The sequence below is a fragment of the Carassius gibelio genome, chromosome B23 (genome assembly GCF_023724105.1).
Source record: "Carassius gibelio isolate Cgi1373 ecotype wild population from Czech Republic chromosome B23, carGib1.2-hapl.c, whole genome shotgun sequence".
NCBI classification, from domain to species: Eukaryota; Metazoa; Chordata; class Actinopteri; order Cypriniformes; family Cyprinidae; genus Carassius; species Carassius gibelio.
This window is the reverse complement of record NC_068418.1, coordinates 22,232,482-22,252,228: the sequence shown is the minus strand read 5'-3', so window position 1 is coordinate 22,252,228 and position 19,747 is coordinate 22,232,482. Positions and strand designations below refer to the sequence as shown.

The window sequence follows — 19,747 nt, the reverse complement described above, 5'->3', positions numbered from 1 at the left end:
TAAAACCGCCTTTATTTAGCTGTTAAACACTATCAAAGCTTTGGTTAACAAAATTTGAATGGAGCAAACATCTTTGCTCTGTTAGTATTTGTGCAAATATTTCTCAGGAATTAACTATTTATAACTGAGCCTTGAGGGAATTTGATCTGGCACAGTGTGTGTTTAGAAGTAATAATGCAGAATCCAGCGCCGCTGTTCAAAGGAAGAGAACAGTGCTGTTGAAGAATACAAATGCAAGTCTCGCTCTCTTTATCTCCCGCTTTTACACACTCACACACACCTGAAACGGGGCTGTCATCCTTTTTATCGCTCTCTCTCACTGTATGCCTCAAAGATGGCTCATTGATCCTGTATGTCCCGGCCCAGCACACCTTGTTCCCCTCGGTGCCTCCAGGGGAGACTATTAACACTTTCATTTAGGCTTATAGGAGAAAAGTAACACCCCTCACTCCCATTATTCTGTCACTCTCACACTCGAACCCACACTCACATTTTCAGAGACAGTCAGAGAGCAAGGTGAGATTACACTTACAGGATCCCATTCCAGGGACAAAATGGTGTCTATCACTGACACTAATGTCCAGTTCGGTATCTCAACCTTCCTGGTGCCATCTGGATGCAATTTTCTGACTGTATTTGTCGTTTCATGCATATGTCTTAAAGAGGTCATATGATGCGATTTAAATTTTTCTTTTCCCTTTGGAGTGTTACAAACTCTTGGTGCATAAAGAATATCTGTGAAGTTGCAAAGACTAAAGTCTGAAATCCAAAGAGATATTCTTTATCAAAGTTAAGACTGTGCCACGGCCAATCACAATGCACTGGGTCAGCTGGCCAATCAGAGCAGACAGCGCTTGTCGGAAGGAGGGGCTTTGTAGAAAACTACGTGTTTAAGAGAACATGACCTACAATAATGTACAGTATCTAAAAAATAACTGGTTTATTGAACATTAAAGCATGTAAACATATTCTGTTACACAAAATACACAAAATAATGATCTTCAAAAAAAGCATCATATGGCCCTTTTAATTCCTGTTGACAAAAACTCACATTTCAGTCAGAACAGAACATCTAAAAAAAAATTGAAAAGATCAGAAACCCACAATACCCAGTCATTTTAGATTAATTAAACAAGTCACCTAAAGAATCCCACAATATTTCAGGGACAAAATATATATATTTAAAAATAGTTACAGCACAAACAAACTACATTTGCACATTTTATGTACACAGTAGCAAGTGGTGCCACACTTTTTTGTTTTGTAAAATTGCAGATGATCTGATCACTTGGAAAACTAATGAGCACAACTCACAAATTTAAATCATCCACATAGCTCGAAAATGGCATGGGACGATTAAATCCATTGCCTAACCCCAAGTATAAGCAATAGCAATAGTGATGTCTGTCCTAGCAAGCACCACTAATAAAACCATTTCAACAGCACTTCAGAAAGGAGATCTTGTTGGGGTGAATTTGACGCAGATCTTACAGCATTGCGTGCTTTTATGTGCTTGTCCTTTTGTCCGTTGTAATCAGCTATGTGCTGAGAGGCTGTCGAAGGCTCTTCTGGCTGATTTCATGTCAAACTGAAAGCTCTGTGCTGCCCGCCCAGGTGTTTTATGCTCACTTCCTGTACAATTCAATCTGCTGATTAATAGCCTCACTGACGGAAAAGCTAAATGCCCTTCAGATGAAATCAGTTCCTTCCACAGCCCACTCACAGGCTGTCAATAGATATTTTTCCTTTTTGTATTAAGTGTTTTTTAAGCTAGGAATTATGATCTTTTAAAATGAAGCCTGTAAATCAGCAGTCTGCATTTTCAAATGAACCCATCCCGGGATGAAACAAATGGAAAGCTGGGGCTCCAAAAATTAATAATTAATAATTAATATAAGCAAACATTTTATTATACAACATTGTGCATAAAAAGATGAAAGTAGTAGAAAAATCACCATTTCCCCCAATCAGTTTCCAGAGGATTAATACGATGAGCTGAAATTACAAAAACACATGCCAGAGTTAACAGATGGGAGCTACGATCTTCATGTGAACAGCATAGAAATGAGTTTTTATGACTACCACATTACACCAACACATATTCCGCATGAATTACAATTTGTATACATACAATATACATTGCTGTCATTTGGTCCCAGACAAATCACAGTGTAAAACAGATACCTTTTATAAATGTTTTAAAAGGCTCATCTCAGACGTCACAGATGATGCCTCCACTTGTTATGCATTACTGATTAGCAGAGCTATGACGAATGGTAGCAGTAAACATGCCAAGTCAATGGCTCGATTCCTAAGTTATGGTTTAATTCATTAGTGCTTCTCCCAATGCCAATAAAACGGCTTTAACCGCATCTCACTGAAGTTGAGCCAGTTGAAAGATGCCACCGGGGGACAGTTATGAACCATCTGGGCATACAAAAAGTCACATTTTACGGTTCCTTGCCATAGTTCATCAGTCTAAAGCACATGGCACAAACTCAGAAAATCACTCTGTGCCATGAGTACAAGATGAATGTTTTATCGTCTTTGGGTGTGTGGTTTAAGCTTTGCTCGATGTCAGGGGTAGATAAAGGCTTTTCGGTGTACGCTCTTGACCAACTCTGGATGATTGGTGTACCTGTGGTCTTCCTTATATTGTGCTTCTTCTGGCTCTTCTTCTCCATGCAGCTCGTGTAACGCTTCCTTGTGGCTCCTTGTGACCTTATCCCGAGTTTCGGAGAGCTGTTTCACGGTGCATCAATGGACGTACCAGACAGAGTGGGTTGGCGGGAAAGGCGACAGGACAGAGGCTCAGTGGTGAGGACACTAATTTGTATCCATCTGACGTCACACCAGAGTGCTGATAGTCATCTGTGCTTCATCCCAGCTGGTAATCGAAACCTCATCCAGTCGATTTACGATCTTCCCCAGATCTTTCTCTGGAGGATTAGAAGGACTGAGAGTGCCTGTGTTTTTCGTGTTGAAGGATTCAGCGTCCCTCTGTCCATCCTCATCTTCCTCCTCTTCCTCAGTAATTGAGGAGAGCCGTGTGGCGCTTCCAGGCTTTTCTGCAGGTGGCTGGTAGTGGCACTGGCCATTCAGAAGTCTCCGAAGAGGCATAAGAGGCACAATGTCCTCACCCAACAGCTGCTGCTGGCAATGGCGGAAGTCGGATTGCCGCTTTAGTCGCTTGAACTCTGTAAATGCCGACGTTGAGTTTTGGTACAGGCTAAGCGCCAACGCTCTGGCCTTTTCTGCCTTCGCTAACAGGACGGCATGGCATCGTAGAACCACCGCTTTATTCTTCACCTGATGCCTGTAAATCCACGCAAAGATCTTTGGCCGGTAGGGATCAGCAGTGCAGTATGTGATACGGTTGAGCGAATAATGGTGGACAGGCTTCTTTTTGCCACCTTTATCCACCCCCATGCGGATGCCGTGCGGCCCGACTGTGAGCTTCATCTTGGCGCTCTGTTCGCCATAGCTGCTGCGAGTCCAAATCTTAGCCACTGCATCCTGCGTGCAATCTTCACCTTTAGCCATGATGGTGACCACGCTGCCCAGGTAACGCACGTTGTAGGTGGGTTCCTCTTTGTTGAGCTCCACTTTCTGGCGTTTGCTGTGGAAAACACTTCCCAGCCAGTGAAACGGGCAGTCGGGAACGAGGTCCGGACAGGAGTGGAGCAAAGTCGAAAGCAGAGAATGATAAGTCAATCCGGCTCCAAGACTTTTTGGCTTGCTTTTGGACTCATTTTCCACCAGCACAAACTTGCTCCTTTTCCAGCGCAGCATGATCCAGGCGGAGAGGAAAGGATTCAGCAATGAAGAGTGTTCTGGTGTGTGTGTTTTTCAGAGAAGCACAGCAAAGGAAACTGCTCTGGCATTCGCTGACAAGAGACTGAAAGCAGAAAGGCTCAGCTGCTCTGCTCGCTCCTCCTTCCTCTTCCTCCTCCTCCTGCATCACTGAGTGCTGATCAGCGCTGGGCTCGGAGCCTCAGCGGTCCTCATTTAACTCCTTCAAACCTCTCACTGTCTCACCTGATGGTCTGTTGTGCAGACGCTGACCCTGAGGCAAAAGAAGAGGGTTCATCCTCGTGTCAGAGTGCCCTATGAGAATGCTTTGACCTGCTGGGAGTCATTTCTGAAATCGATGTATAGCATCACAACTCCCAGCTCTAATAGATTTCATTCAGCCTCTGGAAAAACTCCAGGAAAGGACTTTACGTAACAGCTGCAAATGAAAGAAGGTGCTAGAACAAGAACGTTAATGTGGTTATTAAATGTCCATTGGAGCAAGGGCGTAGGCTGCAGATCCTAAAACGACTGAAGAGACATTTGCTTCATGACATTTGAACGTGTTCACAGTTGAAAGGATGAATCACTTTCTAATCAGCTATAATTTCACTACCTTTCAAGACAAAGAATAAGAACTTAAATACATCTTATTTTTCTGCTTTAGATTTTTTTTTGTAACTATTCAAGATATTTGAACAAAGATCAAATCTTTCAGGTAGAGTTTCCTTAAATTAAATTAACAGTTGTTCCAAAAATTTAAATTAGAAAATTAGTACTTTTACCTTATGTCTTTCCAAACCTATATGATTTGTTCCCTTAATGAAGCACAAAAGCTTGAATTTTGAATAGGTGCAAATTATGCAAGGTTTCTCATACAAAGCTACCATATGGTTTCAGAAGACTTATGGCATACAAATCATATGGACCACTTTTATATTGCTTTTGATTGCTTACTGATGCTTGAAAGCTCCAGTCCCTATTAATTTATAGTTGCATGGGGGGAAAAAAAGCTACTGTACCAGTGCATGCATTAATTTCTATTTGTGTGTCATCATAAGGGTTTAGAACATGTAAATGATGGCATAACTTTTATCTTGGGGTGAAATACTCCTATAACAAACCATAAAGTAGTAATTAATGTGCTTTACATAATGAAACATGTCAATAAATGTTTCTGGTAACACTTTAGTATAGGGTCCAATTCACACTAATAACTAGTTGCTTATTAGCATGTCTATTATTAACATATTGGCTGTTTATTAGTGTTTATAAACTACATATAATGCATGACATCCATAATCCTACCCAATACCCTAAACTTAACTACTACCTTATAAACTATTAATAAGCAGCAAATAAGGAGTTAACTGAGACAAAAGTCATAATTAATGGTTAGTTAATAGTGAGAATTGGCCCCTAAAATAAAGTGTGACCATGTTTCTTTCCTACCGAAACCAGCTTACAGCATCAATATTATTCAATTATATGTTGGATGGCTTGCAGCTGATAAGCATTTTCAACGTCCCCCACAGTCTCTGCGTTGCAGGATCTCATTGGGTTGAAGTGTATTGGACATCCGTTCTGATAGGGCAGGTCAGCAGTTATGCATTACATCGAGAAGCATTTCCATCAATCCGATAGACTGCGCAGAGGAGTGGAACTGCTGCTGTCACTCTGAGATTACTTCTGTGTTTGATGGATTGGTTCCTATTCCCAATCAGTCATTACAGAGCTGTTATTGCATGCCAGGGGATTTGTGTGTTGATTTTTGTGTTAGTCTTTCACAGAAAAAAGGTGGAACATATAAAGGACATATTGAAGTGGTTAACTGCTTAGCTGCTGACTATTCTTAATCACTGAACTACTCATGCTTCATCACACTATCTTAAATCCTGGGTTTATTCAAGGTAATTTTTAAACTGTGTTAAAGGAATAGTTCCCTCCAAAAAACATTTCCTCACCCTCATGTTATTCCAAACCTGTATGACTTACTTTTCTTTATGGAATATAAAATAAATGGAGAAATATGAAAAGTGTTGTGATGCAGGATAAATATCAGCACTATTTAAGCCGGTTCTGTAATCAGTGGTAAATCTTGACACATGCATGCTTTCACGTGGAGCAGCATTCACTACTCTGAGCCATTGTTCACTGACAAGCTGCGCAAAACCACAATCATATTTTGCGCATGTTTTGCCCAGCTTGTCAGAACATATCCAGGTCACATTATATTGCTATTACTGTAAATAAATAAATAAATACAATTATCATTTATATATTTAAAAAATAACAACAGTTAAAAAAAAATATTTGTTATTTGTTATTAGTAGTTTATTTATTATCTTTTTTTTTTATTTCTTACCTTTGATTTGTGGTGAAAGAAAACCTTTTTCGTGAGACTCATAAGCTACACAAGTGCTGGAATATAACAGTAAGTTAAGCAATAGACAACTAATCATAAACTGCCTCAATGCTAGCCTCATTAAATATTCATATGTGCTTTGTGTAGCTGCAGAAAATTTAAGGTGCGGTTGTTGGTTAACTTTAAGAGAAAAAATTTGTCTACCAATTCCAAACACTTCTCTACATTTTCCATATTTGTCTGTAATATATTTCAGAAGAAGACACCCCAATTTACCTCAAAGGTGGTTAAATGTTATTAATCTCATAAATATGCTAATGGCATTTATATGCTCTTTAGGAGCATGTTTACCAGATAATATTTATTATGAACCACAGTGAATCTTTTATTTAAATAATGCCACAGCAGTCTCTGCAAACAAATGTACAGGACACCGAGGAAAAATGAATTAAGACACATCCTAAGATAACATTAACCTTGAGTTAAAAGTGGCACTTGATAAACCTTCCATTAAAGCCTGAGTCCTCACATGCCCTTACCACAAATGGCAAAGTTTCCTGTCCTCACATTTTTCCCTCAAAGGCTGACCCTGAAATCACACAGCTCCCTATGACAAACCCAGTGGCACAAGCAACAACCAACTTTTATGTCTATTTTTAGCCTTTAAAGGGAGCTGTCGCCTATATCTCCAGAGAAGGCCTGAAGGCTAGGTCACTTGTTTCAGTCCATTACGTGTGGAGTATGAAAAGCGAAAGCTATTGGTTTTCTAGAGTGGACAGGGATGAAGCCGTGTAATACGTGCGGCTGCCTTTATGATTTTTGACAGAACGCGAGAGTGCAATGAATCTTGCAGTGACGTATCCAGTGCATCGACCTAAAGGGACGATATAAAGCAGGGCTGTCATTTAAAGAACATGCCTATGACAACTTGAAAACTAACTCATACGGAGCTTGCCCTGTCTTCACGAGGATTGATGCGCATGGTTCACACTGACGTATCAGGCGTTAGTACTGCACAAGCACCGAACTGATGAATGAAATTGGGAAACATCTGCATGAGGATCGACTCCAGGCCATGTTTTGATTAAATTCCATATCAGTCACAATTTAGTCCATTTCCAAATCCTTTTCTGATCAGACTCTATGAAAGGAAGAGCATTTGTTCAAGCTGTCACGGATCACACATTCTGTCCAGTAACAGAAAATGGGACACCAGCTCCCCGATCCAAGTGAATGCATTATTAAAGCCTTCTGTGTGGCAGAATAGCACCTCATCTGCATATGAAAGAGGAGGGAGTGAGGGAATTAATTAACTGTGTGACTTCTACTAATGAGGAAAAAGGAGATCTGGAAGAAATTAAGACTTTAACTGTGATTTACAAGAGTGGGCTGTAATTCAACAGGCTTATGTAACTACAAGACTTTCGGACGAACAGACTTGTGTCTGGTCTGAAGCAAATGGACAGACATTTCAACTTTATAAAGAGTAAAGACTACATTCAGGGTCATATTTCACCTCAAAATTAAAAGAAAGAAATTATTAAATTATATTTAGATATTACACTTTATATAAAGAAAACACTTTTTAAGGACTATTTTGGGCATTGTAACATTATTTGGGAATATTTATTTAATTAAAAATGTTGAAATTATTTATCTTTTCCAAATATTATTTAAAAATCACTCATTTATGGTAATAAAAACACATATTCTTTATTAAATACTTTGTTTGCCCAAAACAATATATTGAAATTGTGAAGCCAGATCCCCAAGATTAATGATTCTCATTAGGCAGTTTTTTTTTTTTTTTTACTGGTTCTTTTAATTGTTTTAATAAAAAAAATACTGCTTACTGCCAGTTCAAATCAGTCTGAAACACGGTCCCTGTATCATTTACTTTATTAGCAGAGAAATTATTTATTTCATATGTTAGGGGGAAAAAAAGAACATTATCTGAAATATTCCAAAATGAACTGGAATTGAATCAAAAACAGAATCAAAAATCAGAATCACATCATATATAGGCTATGTGTGTGTGTGTGTGTGTGTGTGTGTGTGTGTGTGTGTGTGTGTGTGTGTGTGTGTGTGTGTGTGTGTGTGTGTGTGTGTGTGTGTGTTTATTTGTTTACACGGAGCACATGACCCATAAATTATTTACCAATAAATAAAAGTGCAATTAGATTTCCCAGATGAACCATTGCAGGCTTCTCTTAAAATACAGTAGGGTTAAATGCAACTCAGTGTTTTATCCCGTTTAATTTCTTTAGAGAATTGGGACTGTTTGTGCTGTGCCTGACAATTAACAGCACCCCTCTGGAGTGATGCAGGCATCCATTTCACAGAGAAACCAGGAGGAACATTTGTCTCCGGCGCTCATTAGACTTCTTCATCTGAGCCAACGGAGGAAAATCGCACACAGGCATTATTGCGCCGCCGCCCTCGTGATTGGAGCCGAGAGAAATGTGCTGAATACACCACTGTTTTATTGTGTGAGCACTGAAACATGGTAACTTTTTTTTCGGCTCTTCTGCAGCACGTCGTTTATCACGAGCCATTTCCTCACATGTCCTTTCCACGTGGTGATAATAAACAGCAATACGGTTGCTCTTTATAAACCATTTTCTTCTGTTTCTTTGTCTTAATGGTGCTTTCTAAGACGATCATCACTATTGCTATTGCTCATAGGTACAGTTAGAGGTTCATGATCAGGTTCAAATCTTTAACCTTAAGTATTAAACTCATAAATCATCCAACAACATTCATGGAGCACACATGAATGATTCCGCAAATGATTTCTAAACTACCACTCGCCTGGCATATATTAAAATAGATCGAAAGAATAAAAATAATAACCTAAAAAAAGGCCTCAGTAAAAGGAATGCACCAATATTGGAATTCGGACCAATATTAGTTTTTTTATTGCAATGAAAATAAAATAAATAAATAATTTTATATGTTATATATGGAAAAAAGGGCTTAGAAATAGGGATGTGCCATAATTCAAATTTCAAAATGATAATTAAATCAAAAGTTAATGGTAATGCTATGACTGATCACTAATTTTTAAAAAAAAAATTATGCTAAAAAAAGCAATAAACCAACATTAAAATTCCCATCACTATAATGCTTAAATAGACACTTTTCATGCTGTGACTGATAACTAATAATCAAAATATAAAAAAATAAAATTAATCATTTTAAATCAAACGTCCAGCCAACATGATAATTAAATCATTTTAACAACTTAATTAAACAATTAATAAAATGTTACAACTGAACTTAGGCATCATAAAAACGTTGGATGATGATAAGCAATCTAAGAACATCAAAAATAAGAATGCATACAAATAAATATCCAATAACGACTGATTACGATTTACTGTAATTAGCAACACACTAACCCCTCAGAACACGCCCTGGCACCCATCCACAAGACTCATGGCAGCACAAACAAACACTGACTCCTCATTTAGTTTCTGCAGGACACTAAACTGACGAGTGGTTTTTGTTCTACAGCTCCCTACGGACAGCAGCCATCTAATCAAATCAGCTTCTGCTGTCCTTAATAAGCCAATACAGCGTCATGTACCAAAGGGTTTAGGCAGAACGGAGGAGAAAAGGGTCGATCTCATAGATGTGTGATTTATGGCCGAACACAAGGTGTGTGGAGTGCTCGCTGTAAAGAATGAGCTGGCCTGATAAGAGTGAACACTCTCTCCGGCAGACGCTGGAGCCGAGCACTACCTGCAACTAAACACACACATCCAGCACGAATATAAAGCAGCCGCAGAGGGCTGTATCATTTACCACTAAAGAGGTGATTCACTTGTTCTTTTCCACTCTAGGTACTGCCGTTGCATTATGAAATGGATAAGAGCTGTTATGTAAGAGATATCATTATACATTTTCCCACATATTACAAGGCTACTTTGTAAATAAACAAGAAAAACAGTCTGTTATGACACAAAAAACAACCTAGAAGAACAACATGAGTAATATACCACAAGATGAATAAGTATTATTGATCACACACACACACATTTGATTTATTTGTAAGTTATTTTTGTATATATATAAAAATGTACAATTACATTTTCAGAATTATAATCATATATTGATGATTTACTTTTAGATATGTATAATTTACATTTATATATTGAAATTTACACCTACATATTACAATTTACATTTATATATTCAGATTTATGACTATATATTTAGATTTACATCTATATATTCAGAATTTACACTTATCTAATCAGATTTATAAATATACTGATTTCCTTATATTTATTCAGACCCCTAACTAGATATTCTGGTTTACATTCTGGTTTATATATTCGGTTTTGAATCTATAAATTCAGATTTATAATTCTGATATTTCTGAGACTGATATAAATTCAGTCTATATATTCAGACTTCTAACTATATATTTAGATTTATTAGATTTATAGATTTTTCCTTTATATATACAAAATCTGTGTGTACATACTCCACCCCCCCCCCCCACACACATATATATATGTTATGCATTTATGTGTTTGTTTTAAACCAGGTTGAGTGGCCCAAACTAAGCAACCTGCTTAAGTTTTTGATTTTATTAATCTATGGATGGTTTGCTGATGTGGTCTAATAGAGGGTTTCTGTGTTTCTCCCTATTTCTACATCTTAATGCATTGTTTCCCTGAATAAAGCTATGTTTTGATGATGAATAATGCAGCATAATTCTTCCTCTCCATCAGCAGTACATTTGAAATTAAATGGGAAACAAACATTAAGCAGCGCTGCATATTATGACATGAGATGTCCAAGTAGTTGGCCTGATTCAGCCTTTTTTGCATATTCATTATGTAAGGCTACGAATGCAAATGAGGCACTCTGCCGAAGTTTGTAGAAAGCTGAAATTAGTGATGCAGACCAGTGCCAGGATGAATCATTATTCACCTGATGCCTTTGTCTGGTAATCCTTTGAGGTGGCTCAATCACGTCACGGGTCATGATAAATGGCAAAAGTTTCAGGACAGATGATGGACACTGCTCCGATCCTTCAGTTTAGGAATGAAGATTCAAGATTGGTTTCCCTCTAAAGAAAAAAAACATTATGATTAGCAATGAGCTCTGCAATGATCTCTCATGTCTAATCTTCGCTGTCTTTTGACATTTAATTTTATCTGACTTCTAATTTCAGCTCAGTCATGATGCCTCAGACATTACCGTGCTGATATTTTATATTCTATTCTTTAGTGTGGGATTTTGAACTCCCACGCTCACATTTTCTAAGCAACAGAACCAGACGGCACAAACATGTATTTTTTGATAAATAACCATTTACTAGTAGAGCAGGGATTTTGTGCCACAGTCCAAGACTGAATGATACTGTTTATTTTATTACAACATTTTATTTTGTTATTGATTGAAACAGTATGGAATGTAAGGTTCAAAATCCAATTATTTTGGAATGTGTCTCAGTCAGAAATCTGCACTGCACTTCAAATGTCTGGGGTTAAGATTTTTTCATGCTTTTTAAAAATAAGTATTTTATGCTCACCAAGGCTGCATTTCTTTAATCAAAAATACAGGAAGAAATAGTAATATTGTGAAATATTTTGACAATTTAAAAGAAGTGTTTTCTATTTGATTCTATTTTTGAAATGTGGGTTATTCCTGTGATGGCAAAGCATCATTTCTCCAGTCTTCAGTGTCACATGATCCTTCAGAAATCATTCTGATATGCTGCTTAGGAAGCTTTTCTAATTATAATCAATGTTGAAAACAGTTGATCTGCTTAATATCTTTGTGGAAACCACGTTTCAGGATTCTTTGGTGAACAGACAGTTAGAAATTTATATTTTTTTCTTTCAGTTATTTGAAAAAGAAATATTTTGTGACTTATGTCTTTACTGTCACTTTTGATCATCCTTGCTGAATACAATGATCCATTTCTTCCAAAAAACATATTGAAAAGAACAAATACATCAGATTTAATTGCTTTTTGTTCACTTGAGGGTGTATCACTTTCCACAAACCCTTTTTCAGTAAACAGATTTGCAGTGGAAATCAATCATCCATATGCCCTAACTTGCATTGGCAATGTGCATGAAAGCTTAACAGATACCCTGTTCTATTCAGTCTAAAAGATGAATTATCATCCTCCGGTGAGCCATCAACTTAAAAAAAATAAAATAAGCTGAGACGGAAATGATCTGTCAGTCCTGAGAATTGTAATTAAGATGATAAAACATTGGTGTTCCCATTAAATTAATCTGCCTATTGTGACCATCAAATTAAACAGAGAACCCTCAAAAAAGTCCACACATCATGGAGCATTATGGAGTTCCCAAAAATCACAAGAACCCATCCAAATGTTGGTTTCATGTAAATACTGTACAATCCGTCTGGAAAAGTCCATGTGCAGTAGGCGTTCAGTACATGTATCCCTGCACACCTTCATCGATGTGCTCTACAGCACTAAAACAGACACATCTGGTCTCCAGCACTTTCTGTTTGTTGCCCACCCATCCATCTGTCTACACTTTCTCCAGTCTATGCTTTGAGTGGGCACTGTGTCTCTTGCACGAGTGTCTTGAGGGCTAAGGAACAGCACACTACACAACACTAATAGTTTGCTCGTTCTCTCAACAAGGTGAGTAATGTAAAAACCCAGGCCCTGGGCGGCACTCGTCCTCCGGTGAGTCAGCTGTTGATGTGGAAAGGGCAGATCTCTCTCGTGTTTCTGGCTTGTGCTTGATGTTCACATTAGCCAGCCATCACGGAACAGCACGGCACTTTTTGGCAGGCAAATAACCTTATCTTGATTAACTGAATTACTCAAGCTTTTGAGGAACTTATTAAAGTTCCGATTGGCCTGACAAACTCGTGAGATTTATTGCGGACCGCTACTCTAATGAAATATTTACAGTTCTTGCACAGCAGCACTTTATTAATGTTCTTCTGGTTAAAGTTTGCTCTAAAACCCAAACCTAAAATCCAGTAAAATCCTGAATACGTTTAAACAACTGACAAAATATGGAGCCTACAGAACGTACCTTATAATTCAATTAACCTATAAAACGTATAATTCAATTAATCAATATATTGACATATCTTACACCTGACCACCAAACAAATCACTGCTGCTTTAGGACTCAACATACTTTTTTTAGAAAATGTAATATTACTTCGTAAAAACGTAATATACTGTATGTAATGTTTTTCTGTTATCATATACAGGAGGTTTTCTTCTTTATAATGAAGGGATGCACAAAAATCATCCCATCAGCATACCAGATTTTTTTCACTGTAAGCTATTCTGGAGCAAAAAAATAAATAAAAAGTTTTTCATTTGTTTTCCATTTCCACTGTGCAGAGCTCATCAGTCATCAAGCAGTTTTAAATGATATGGCTTATAACTACGGTAAATGATGTGCATCAAGTCTGTTTTAAACCCTGTGTTTAATCTTCATTGATTTACAATGTATTAATACTCTTTTCATCAACAAAGACTGCTTGTTTTTATCTCGTGAATTATTGTGCTTGTGAATGAATGGTGCATTTGTGTTGCTGAAGATGAGACTGAAAGTTCTTTATGAATGGATCATTCATTATATAATTGATGAATAGTTTTGTACTGAATCTTTGGTGCTGTCAGTGTTTGTCATGCAAATTCAGACAGAAGTTCATGCTGTTGCTAGCAACTCACGACTTACAATTTATTAATGATGCATCAGTCATGCTGTTTCTTTCATAGTACTGAAACACATATTTGCAATAACTAAATGGCCCATTGATGAGGAGATCTTGAATTTTAGCTTTTAATTCTATCGTTCTTTGGCTTTCTCTCGGCATGACTCGACACTGCCATCTACAGTTTATCACTGATAAACACATGTAATATTTAAACACAACGACAGCCAAAGACCGACAAATCCATACTAATTACTGAACATAACTTAAACATCAAACTATAACATTTCCATGTCATTCGTTAAAAAATGTTTTCCTAATGAGCCCTACTTGATTACATTTGATATATTTCCCTCCGTCCATAACTAGCTTTTAACTAACGTTAGTTAACCTTAATTAAATGGTGGCTAACACTCAGTATTTTAGCTTAAATACCGAGTTATCAGGTCTTGACTGAAATTTATTAACATAACTTATGTTGCAAAACACTTACAAAGCTACTGTACCACTGAAATGTTAATTTAATTTACCTTTATCTTTACCGTTTGCAGCATTTCGTAGAAGTTGTCGTTTTTTCCTAACTGTTTTCGCGCCTTCGCCTGTAAACGGGGCGGGGCTAGGACTTTACCACAAAGAATCGATTCTTTGATTTGAAAACGTTTGGAATCGAGTGTCAACTTCACTCAGTGAATCGACTCCATGGAAAGACGATTGTTTTTAATTATCGCAGTGACTCGTATCGTTTGCGTCTGTAGTACACCAAAAAACACGCATTCACTTTGATGACTGTACAATAGCATGTTCCATCACTATACCAGGAGGTGGAGATGTCATTAAGTGTGCAATGAGTGAATCTACGAACCATTCATTCAAGAGAGTCGTTCAAAAATACAGAGTAGTTCACGACTGATAAACACCACAACTGGCATCTATTTTAAAATAATAGTGTTAAATAATAGGGTAAAATGATCACTGTTGTCTTTTAAACAAGCAGAAAGTGATAGTTTCCAGAAAACTACGATCAGAGATGGAATCAAATCCAAAAATATTGAACCAGACTTATACTGTTCAGACTAGATTAGCCTTCTTTATAACAAAATGTCTTCTTATTTTAAAGAAATGTCTATTTTAAACCCAGGAAATTTAATTCTATATGAAACACTTTCAAAAAAAAAAAATACTTCAAAATACTAAAAGCATAACTATAACATAAAAGTCCTACCTACATGTCTGTTGGATTCGGTATTTTTTGCACTTATTCGCTGGGATTTATAAAAAAAAATAATAAATCTAAATAAATAAATATATAAAAATATTCAGCCATTGAATACAACTAGTAAAGCAGGACTTTTATTATGAAGGAGCTTGAGTTGACAGGAGTTGTACTGCAGCACAGCTTTAGTAAAGGTAGTTACTAAACTTTTATTCGGTACATGTTTGTCCTGTTGACCACTATTAGTGTTATTACAGTTACCATTGTCGTGAGTTTACTTAAATCTAAAACTAAAAGTTTTAAGTTTTAAGAGGGCTGGCTTTTTTCGGAAGGCATTGCTAGCCATCCAAGCTAATTTACAGCTGTTATCTGTAAAAACGAAAGAAAAAAAATCCAACACAATCTGTATTTAAAATGTAAATACAAATATTTAACCTTTTGAAAAATGACTTGTTAATGAGCTATGAGTGGGTATGTTGTTGACACCAAACTTGGAGAAGTTATTTTTTTTTTCTATTATTATTATGAGATTGTTTTCATACTCAGCTGGTCAGACTGCAGAATGGAGACCAGTGGCAAACCCTCTACAGCACAGATTGTGTTTCTGGCCACTAGCTCGGCTCTGACTGCTGTTTTATACACCATATACAAGAAGAAGTCTATCCATGTAGCCAGATTAAGGGTAACCAGACACCCCTGGTGCATTTCTTTGAATGACACTATCACTAGAAGAATTAAATCATACTTAAGCCTGTTGTTTAACAGGAAGCCAAGAAGATGCCATTAAATCCAGATCTCAAAGCGATCCTCGATGAAGCTCCAGGAAAATGTGTTCCTTATGCAGTTATTGAAGGTATGGCTTCTAAAGTAAAGTGTCATAAAGTGATGCACTTTGCTGATTTAGATACAATAATGATCCACTGGAAAATAATTAGAGAGAAAAAATGGGATTTAATTGGTGTTCGTGTTGTAATATTTTTTATTCATGCTGTTTCTTTAGGTGTTGTGCGCTCAGTGAAGGAGACGTTGAACAGTCAGTTTGTAGGCAACTGTAAAGGGGTCATCGAGAGGTTAACCCTAAAAGAGAAGAAGATGGTGTGGAATCGAACAACACATATATGGTACATGTTTATAATGTATATCATTTATACACTATACTATGGGTTTTGTCCATTACATCAGTTCTTTATATATTCAGCTCTAAAGAAATTCATACATGGCCACAATTTGTATTTGACTAAAAAAAATTCACTCGTCTAGGTATAATATCAGAAGGTTTTAAGGTAATTTAAACATAAATTAAATTAAGTTAAAGTTTATTTCAAGTTCTAGGTTTATTTAAAGTATAATTATTAGAAAATGCGTGTTGTTTCTAATCATTATAATTTTTAATTATGTAGTGTTAATGTAACATCTCTTCTAACATTTAGTTTTTCATAATTACATTTTATTTACATTTTTTTTATAATATTACACATTATTTGAACTTTTAATTGTATTTAAATATTGTAATAATTTAATAATTTCTAAATATTTAGTTTCAATAATTATACTTTTAAAATTGTGCTTTACATATTTAAATATAATTAATATTTAAATAAATATTATATTTTAAATATTCTTTATTTTAAAATGTGTTAAATATTTCATTTTAAATACTTATACTCTATTAAAAGTTTTATACCTGTGATATAATTAATACATTTTAATTTTATATGTATGTATATGTGTGTGTGTGTTTAAATAGTATACTTTAAATATTTGTTTTAATATAAAATTATATTTATGATAATATATAGTTTAATAATTTTTCTTTAATTACATTTTATATAACACTTTATTACATTTTTATTAGACTTTCCCATTTATTTAAATATTTAATGTTTACAACATTTTATGTATCCCTATGCAGCATCAGTGATTTAAAATAAAAATATCTGCTATTGCATCTTTCTTTTAGGAATGATTGTGAAAAGGTCATCCACCAACGCACCAACACCATGCCCTTTGACCTCGCCCCACTTGATGCCACAGTTCCCATAACAGTGCGAGTGGTCCGTCCACTCGATGCAGCCGAATTGGATCTGGAGACCACCTATGAGAACTTTCATCCCTCCCAGCAGTCTCTGACCAACGTTGTCAGCCACTTCATCAGCGGCGAGCGCCCGCAGGGCATCCAGGAGACAGAAGAAATGCTGCGTCTGGGTGCCAGTATGACGGGGGTAGGGGAGCTGGTGCTGGACAACAACCTGGTTCGTCTTCAACCCCCTAAACAGGGCCTGCGGTACTTCCTCAGCCGGCTTGACTATGACACGCTCCTGAACAAGCAAGAGGGTCACCTGCGGATCTGGAGGCTGTTGACGGTGCTGTTTGGCTTGACTGCCTGCGCCACACTATTCTACCTGCTGTGGCGGCAGTATGTGCTGCGAAAGGAGCGGAGGAAAGAGCGCACCCTGCTGGACGAGTACAGGAAGTGGCAGAGCAACCGCTTGCAGGAGCTCCATCTGGCTGAGGAGGATTTGTCTCCTACTTCATGCACAGTATGCGTGAATCGTGAACGCTCGTGCGTGTTTCTGGAGTGTGGTCACGTGTGTGCCTGTGAGGAGTGCTATAGGGCCCTGCCCGAACCAAAGAAATGTCCCATATGCAGGGCTACAATAGACAGGATTGTCCCTCTGTATAACAGTTAGAGGCCTGATTATAATTACGTAGTATGCAATTACTTTGTAATGAGGCACTTTGGGTGTGAGCAGAGCGTTTCATGTCATGCAATATCAACAAATATCATGCAACATTCTCCCAGTTTGTTTTCTATTGATTGATCACACTGTTGGAAATTGTTTTCCCCACTTGTGCCTGTGTGAACTTTGTAAAAAAATTCTTAAAATAAAAAATTAAAACAAGCCCATTTTAGTACTATTACTTATCTATCTTTATTATTTAAAATATATTTTTATGCTTTTACATTTATTATTTACAAGTAAAATATAAATATTTAAATATAAATGTTAATATTTTTTGCATTTCAATAGTGAATGCTTTATAGGAATACACTTAGTCATGATGAATATGCTGCAAAACTTAAAATAGGCTTTATTTTCTTTGTGCAAAATAAAATGTTGTTAAATATTTATTTGCTCATTAACTTGATGGTTTGTGGTGCCCTTTCATTATTTTTATTTTTCATTTTATTTTGTTTGTTTTTTTATTATTTTGTAAGAGGACTGTGGGCGTTTTTTTTTTTTTTCATACATTAAAACTAATTTAATGAATTATTAAATGGGAATCTCTAAATGCCAGGGTAAATTCAACCAAATAATTTTGTTCTTTTTTCTTCAGTATGAAAATGTTTGTTTTATATTAGTTAATTTACAAAAATATTACAACAGATTGAAAATAATAAAGAACCTTTGTTCTGTAGTGGATCAGCTCATGTGATGTATTATGAATTTGCAAACAATTGACGTTCGTTTCATTGAAGCAGCTGTGTAAATGTTAGAGCAACATTTCTTTCTTCCAGAAGAATAACTAATATATACTTGATTTGGAAAGGAAATAGTGACGTCTTAAAAGTCTGCACAGTAGCAAAAGTCTGTAAAGCCAAAATTATACTACTTAATATTTAGAAATATATCAACTAAATGTTTCCTAATTAATCTTGAAGGGCCACAATGAAGGGGGTAGCTCATTTTTTGGAGTTCAAACCTACCACCTTTCAGTTTTGTAACCATATCTTTAATCACTAAAGTACACTGGAAACAATTAAGTGAGAGGATTGGAGCAGCGGCACACAGGTGATATGCATCAGTGTGGATGGAGAGGGAGCAGATACTAAGTGTTACCTTACGAAAAAAAAAGATCAGTCATTTTAGATGATAAAAGAAGCAAATACAGTATCTCTCACCCAATGCCGTCGCAACAGCTGCACTTTTTCTTGAAAATTGTACCATACGGTCTCCAGATGTTTTGCAGCAAGTCAAGGAACCCTTGAACAGCTTTTTGTCGACAACTGAGAAAATGAAGAAGGTGAATCACACAACAGATGTCTGGTAAATGTTCTAAATATGTATAAAATTATGACTTAAAGTATTGATATTATATTTAATGATTATGAATAGCTTGTACGGTACATGGAATCAGTTAACTTTTAGTTTACTAAACAGTCTTTAGTTACTAACTACATGTTCGTGATATGAATATATAAATGTGTAATACATACAAGTGTAATACTGTGTTGTGCCTGACTTATTAACCAGATAAAAAACATATATATTTCCTATTAATTACTTAACTTTTTTCACAGTTTTGCAGTTTTTTTTGCATGATTTCTGAAGTATCGTGTGACACTGAAGAACGAAGTAGTAATGCTGAAAATTCAACTTTGCATCACAGGAATAAATTATGTTTTAAAATATATTCCTATAGTAAACACAAATTTTAAATTGTAATAATATTTCACAATATTACTGCTCACTGAATCAAATAAATGCAGCCTTGGTGAGGATGAGAGCAGAAGGACAATGAAAATCATACTGACCCCAACATTTTGAATAGTAGTGTAAATATTGCTGCTGGTCTACTGTATATACTAATAGCTATTTAATTGCATTTTTGTTCTAACTTTGTAGTAAATTGCTTATTTCTGCTCTGCTTGTTTGTTGCTGCTATATGGCTTTTGACAGCTTGAACATCTG

General features: G+C 36.3%; 2 protein-coding genes and 1 long non-coding RNA gene across 4 annotated transcripts; 1 reads left to right on the top strand and 2 right to left on the bottom strand.

The window, feature by feature from the left end:
* Positions 1–916: 916 nt before the first annotated feature.
* Positions 917–4,987, bottom strand: LOC128011220 (protein FAM43B-like). Its single transcript, XM_052593401.1, has one exon. It carries the CDS (start codon positions 3,790–3,792, stop codon positions 2,848–2,850), a length of 945 nt encoding a protein of 314 aa, XP_052449361.1. The 5' UTR covers positions 3,793–4,987; the 3' UTR covers positions 917–2,847.
* LOC128011221 (uncharacterized) lies at positions 917–14,456 on the bottom strand. The gene is made up of 3 exons (XR_008182508.1): positions 14,371–14,456; positions 11,102–11,240; positions 917–1,995 (listed from the first exon to the last, which is right to left on the bottom strand). It is a non-coding gene; the product is annotated as an uncharacterized LOC128011221 (long non-coding RNA).
* A 731-nt stretch (positions 14,457–15,187) lies between these two features.
* Positions 15,188–17,956, top strand: LOC128011123 (mitochondrial ubiquitin ligase activator of NFKB 1-like). Of its 2 annotated transcripts, none has more exons than XM_052593237.1 (5): positions 15,188–15,247; positions 15,600–15,735; positions 15,819–15,906; positions 16,054–16,174; positions 17,014–17,956. In XM_052593237.1, the coding sequence occupies exons 2-5, from the start codon at positions 15,616–15,618 to the stop codon at positions 17,741–17,743; spliced, it is 1,059 nt and encodes a 352-aa protein (XP_052449197.1). In that variant the 5' UTR covers positions 15,188–15,247; positions 15,600–15,615; the 3' UTR covers positions 17,744–17,956. The 2 variants fall into 2 exon arrangements, with proteins under 2 accessions (XP_052449197.1, XP_052449198.1); XM_052593238.1 differs by lacking the exon at positions 15,188–15,247 and adding an exon at positions 15,285–15,469.
* The last annotated feature ends 1,791 nt before the right edge of the window (positions 17,957–19,747 follow it).

Excerpts from the sequence above, each read along its gene's own strand:
- LOC128011220 (XM_052593401.1), bottom strand. The coding sequence starts at position 3,792 with ATGCTGCGCTGGAAAAGGAGCAAGTTTGTGCTGGTGGAAAATGAGTCC.
- LOC128011123 (XM_052593237.1), top strand. The coding sequence starts at position 15,616 with ATGGAGACCAGTGGCAAACCCTCTACAGCACAGATTGTGTTTCTGGCC. Across the intron at positions 15,736-15,818 it reads TCCATGTAGCCAGATTAAGG|GAAGCCAAGAAGATGCCATT; the intron begins GTAACCAGACAC and ends GTTGTTTAACAG. Across the intron at positions 16,175-17,013 it reads AATCGAACAACACATATATG|GAATGATTGTGAAAAGGTCA; the intron begins GTACATGTTTAT and ends TCTTTCTTTTAG.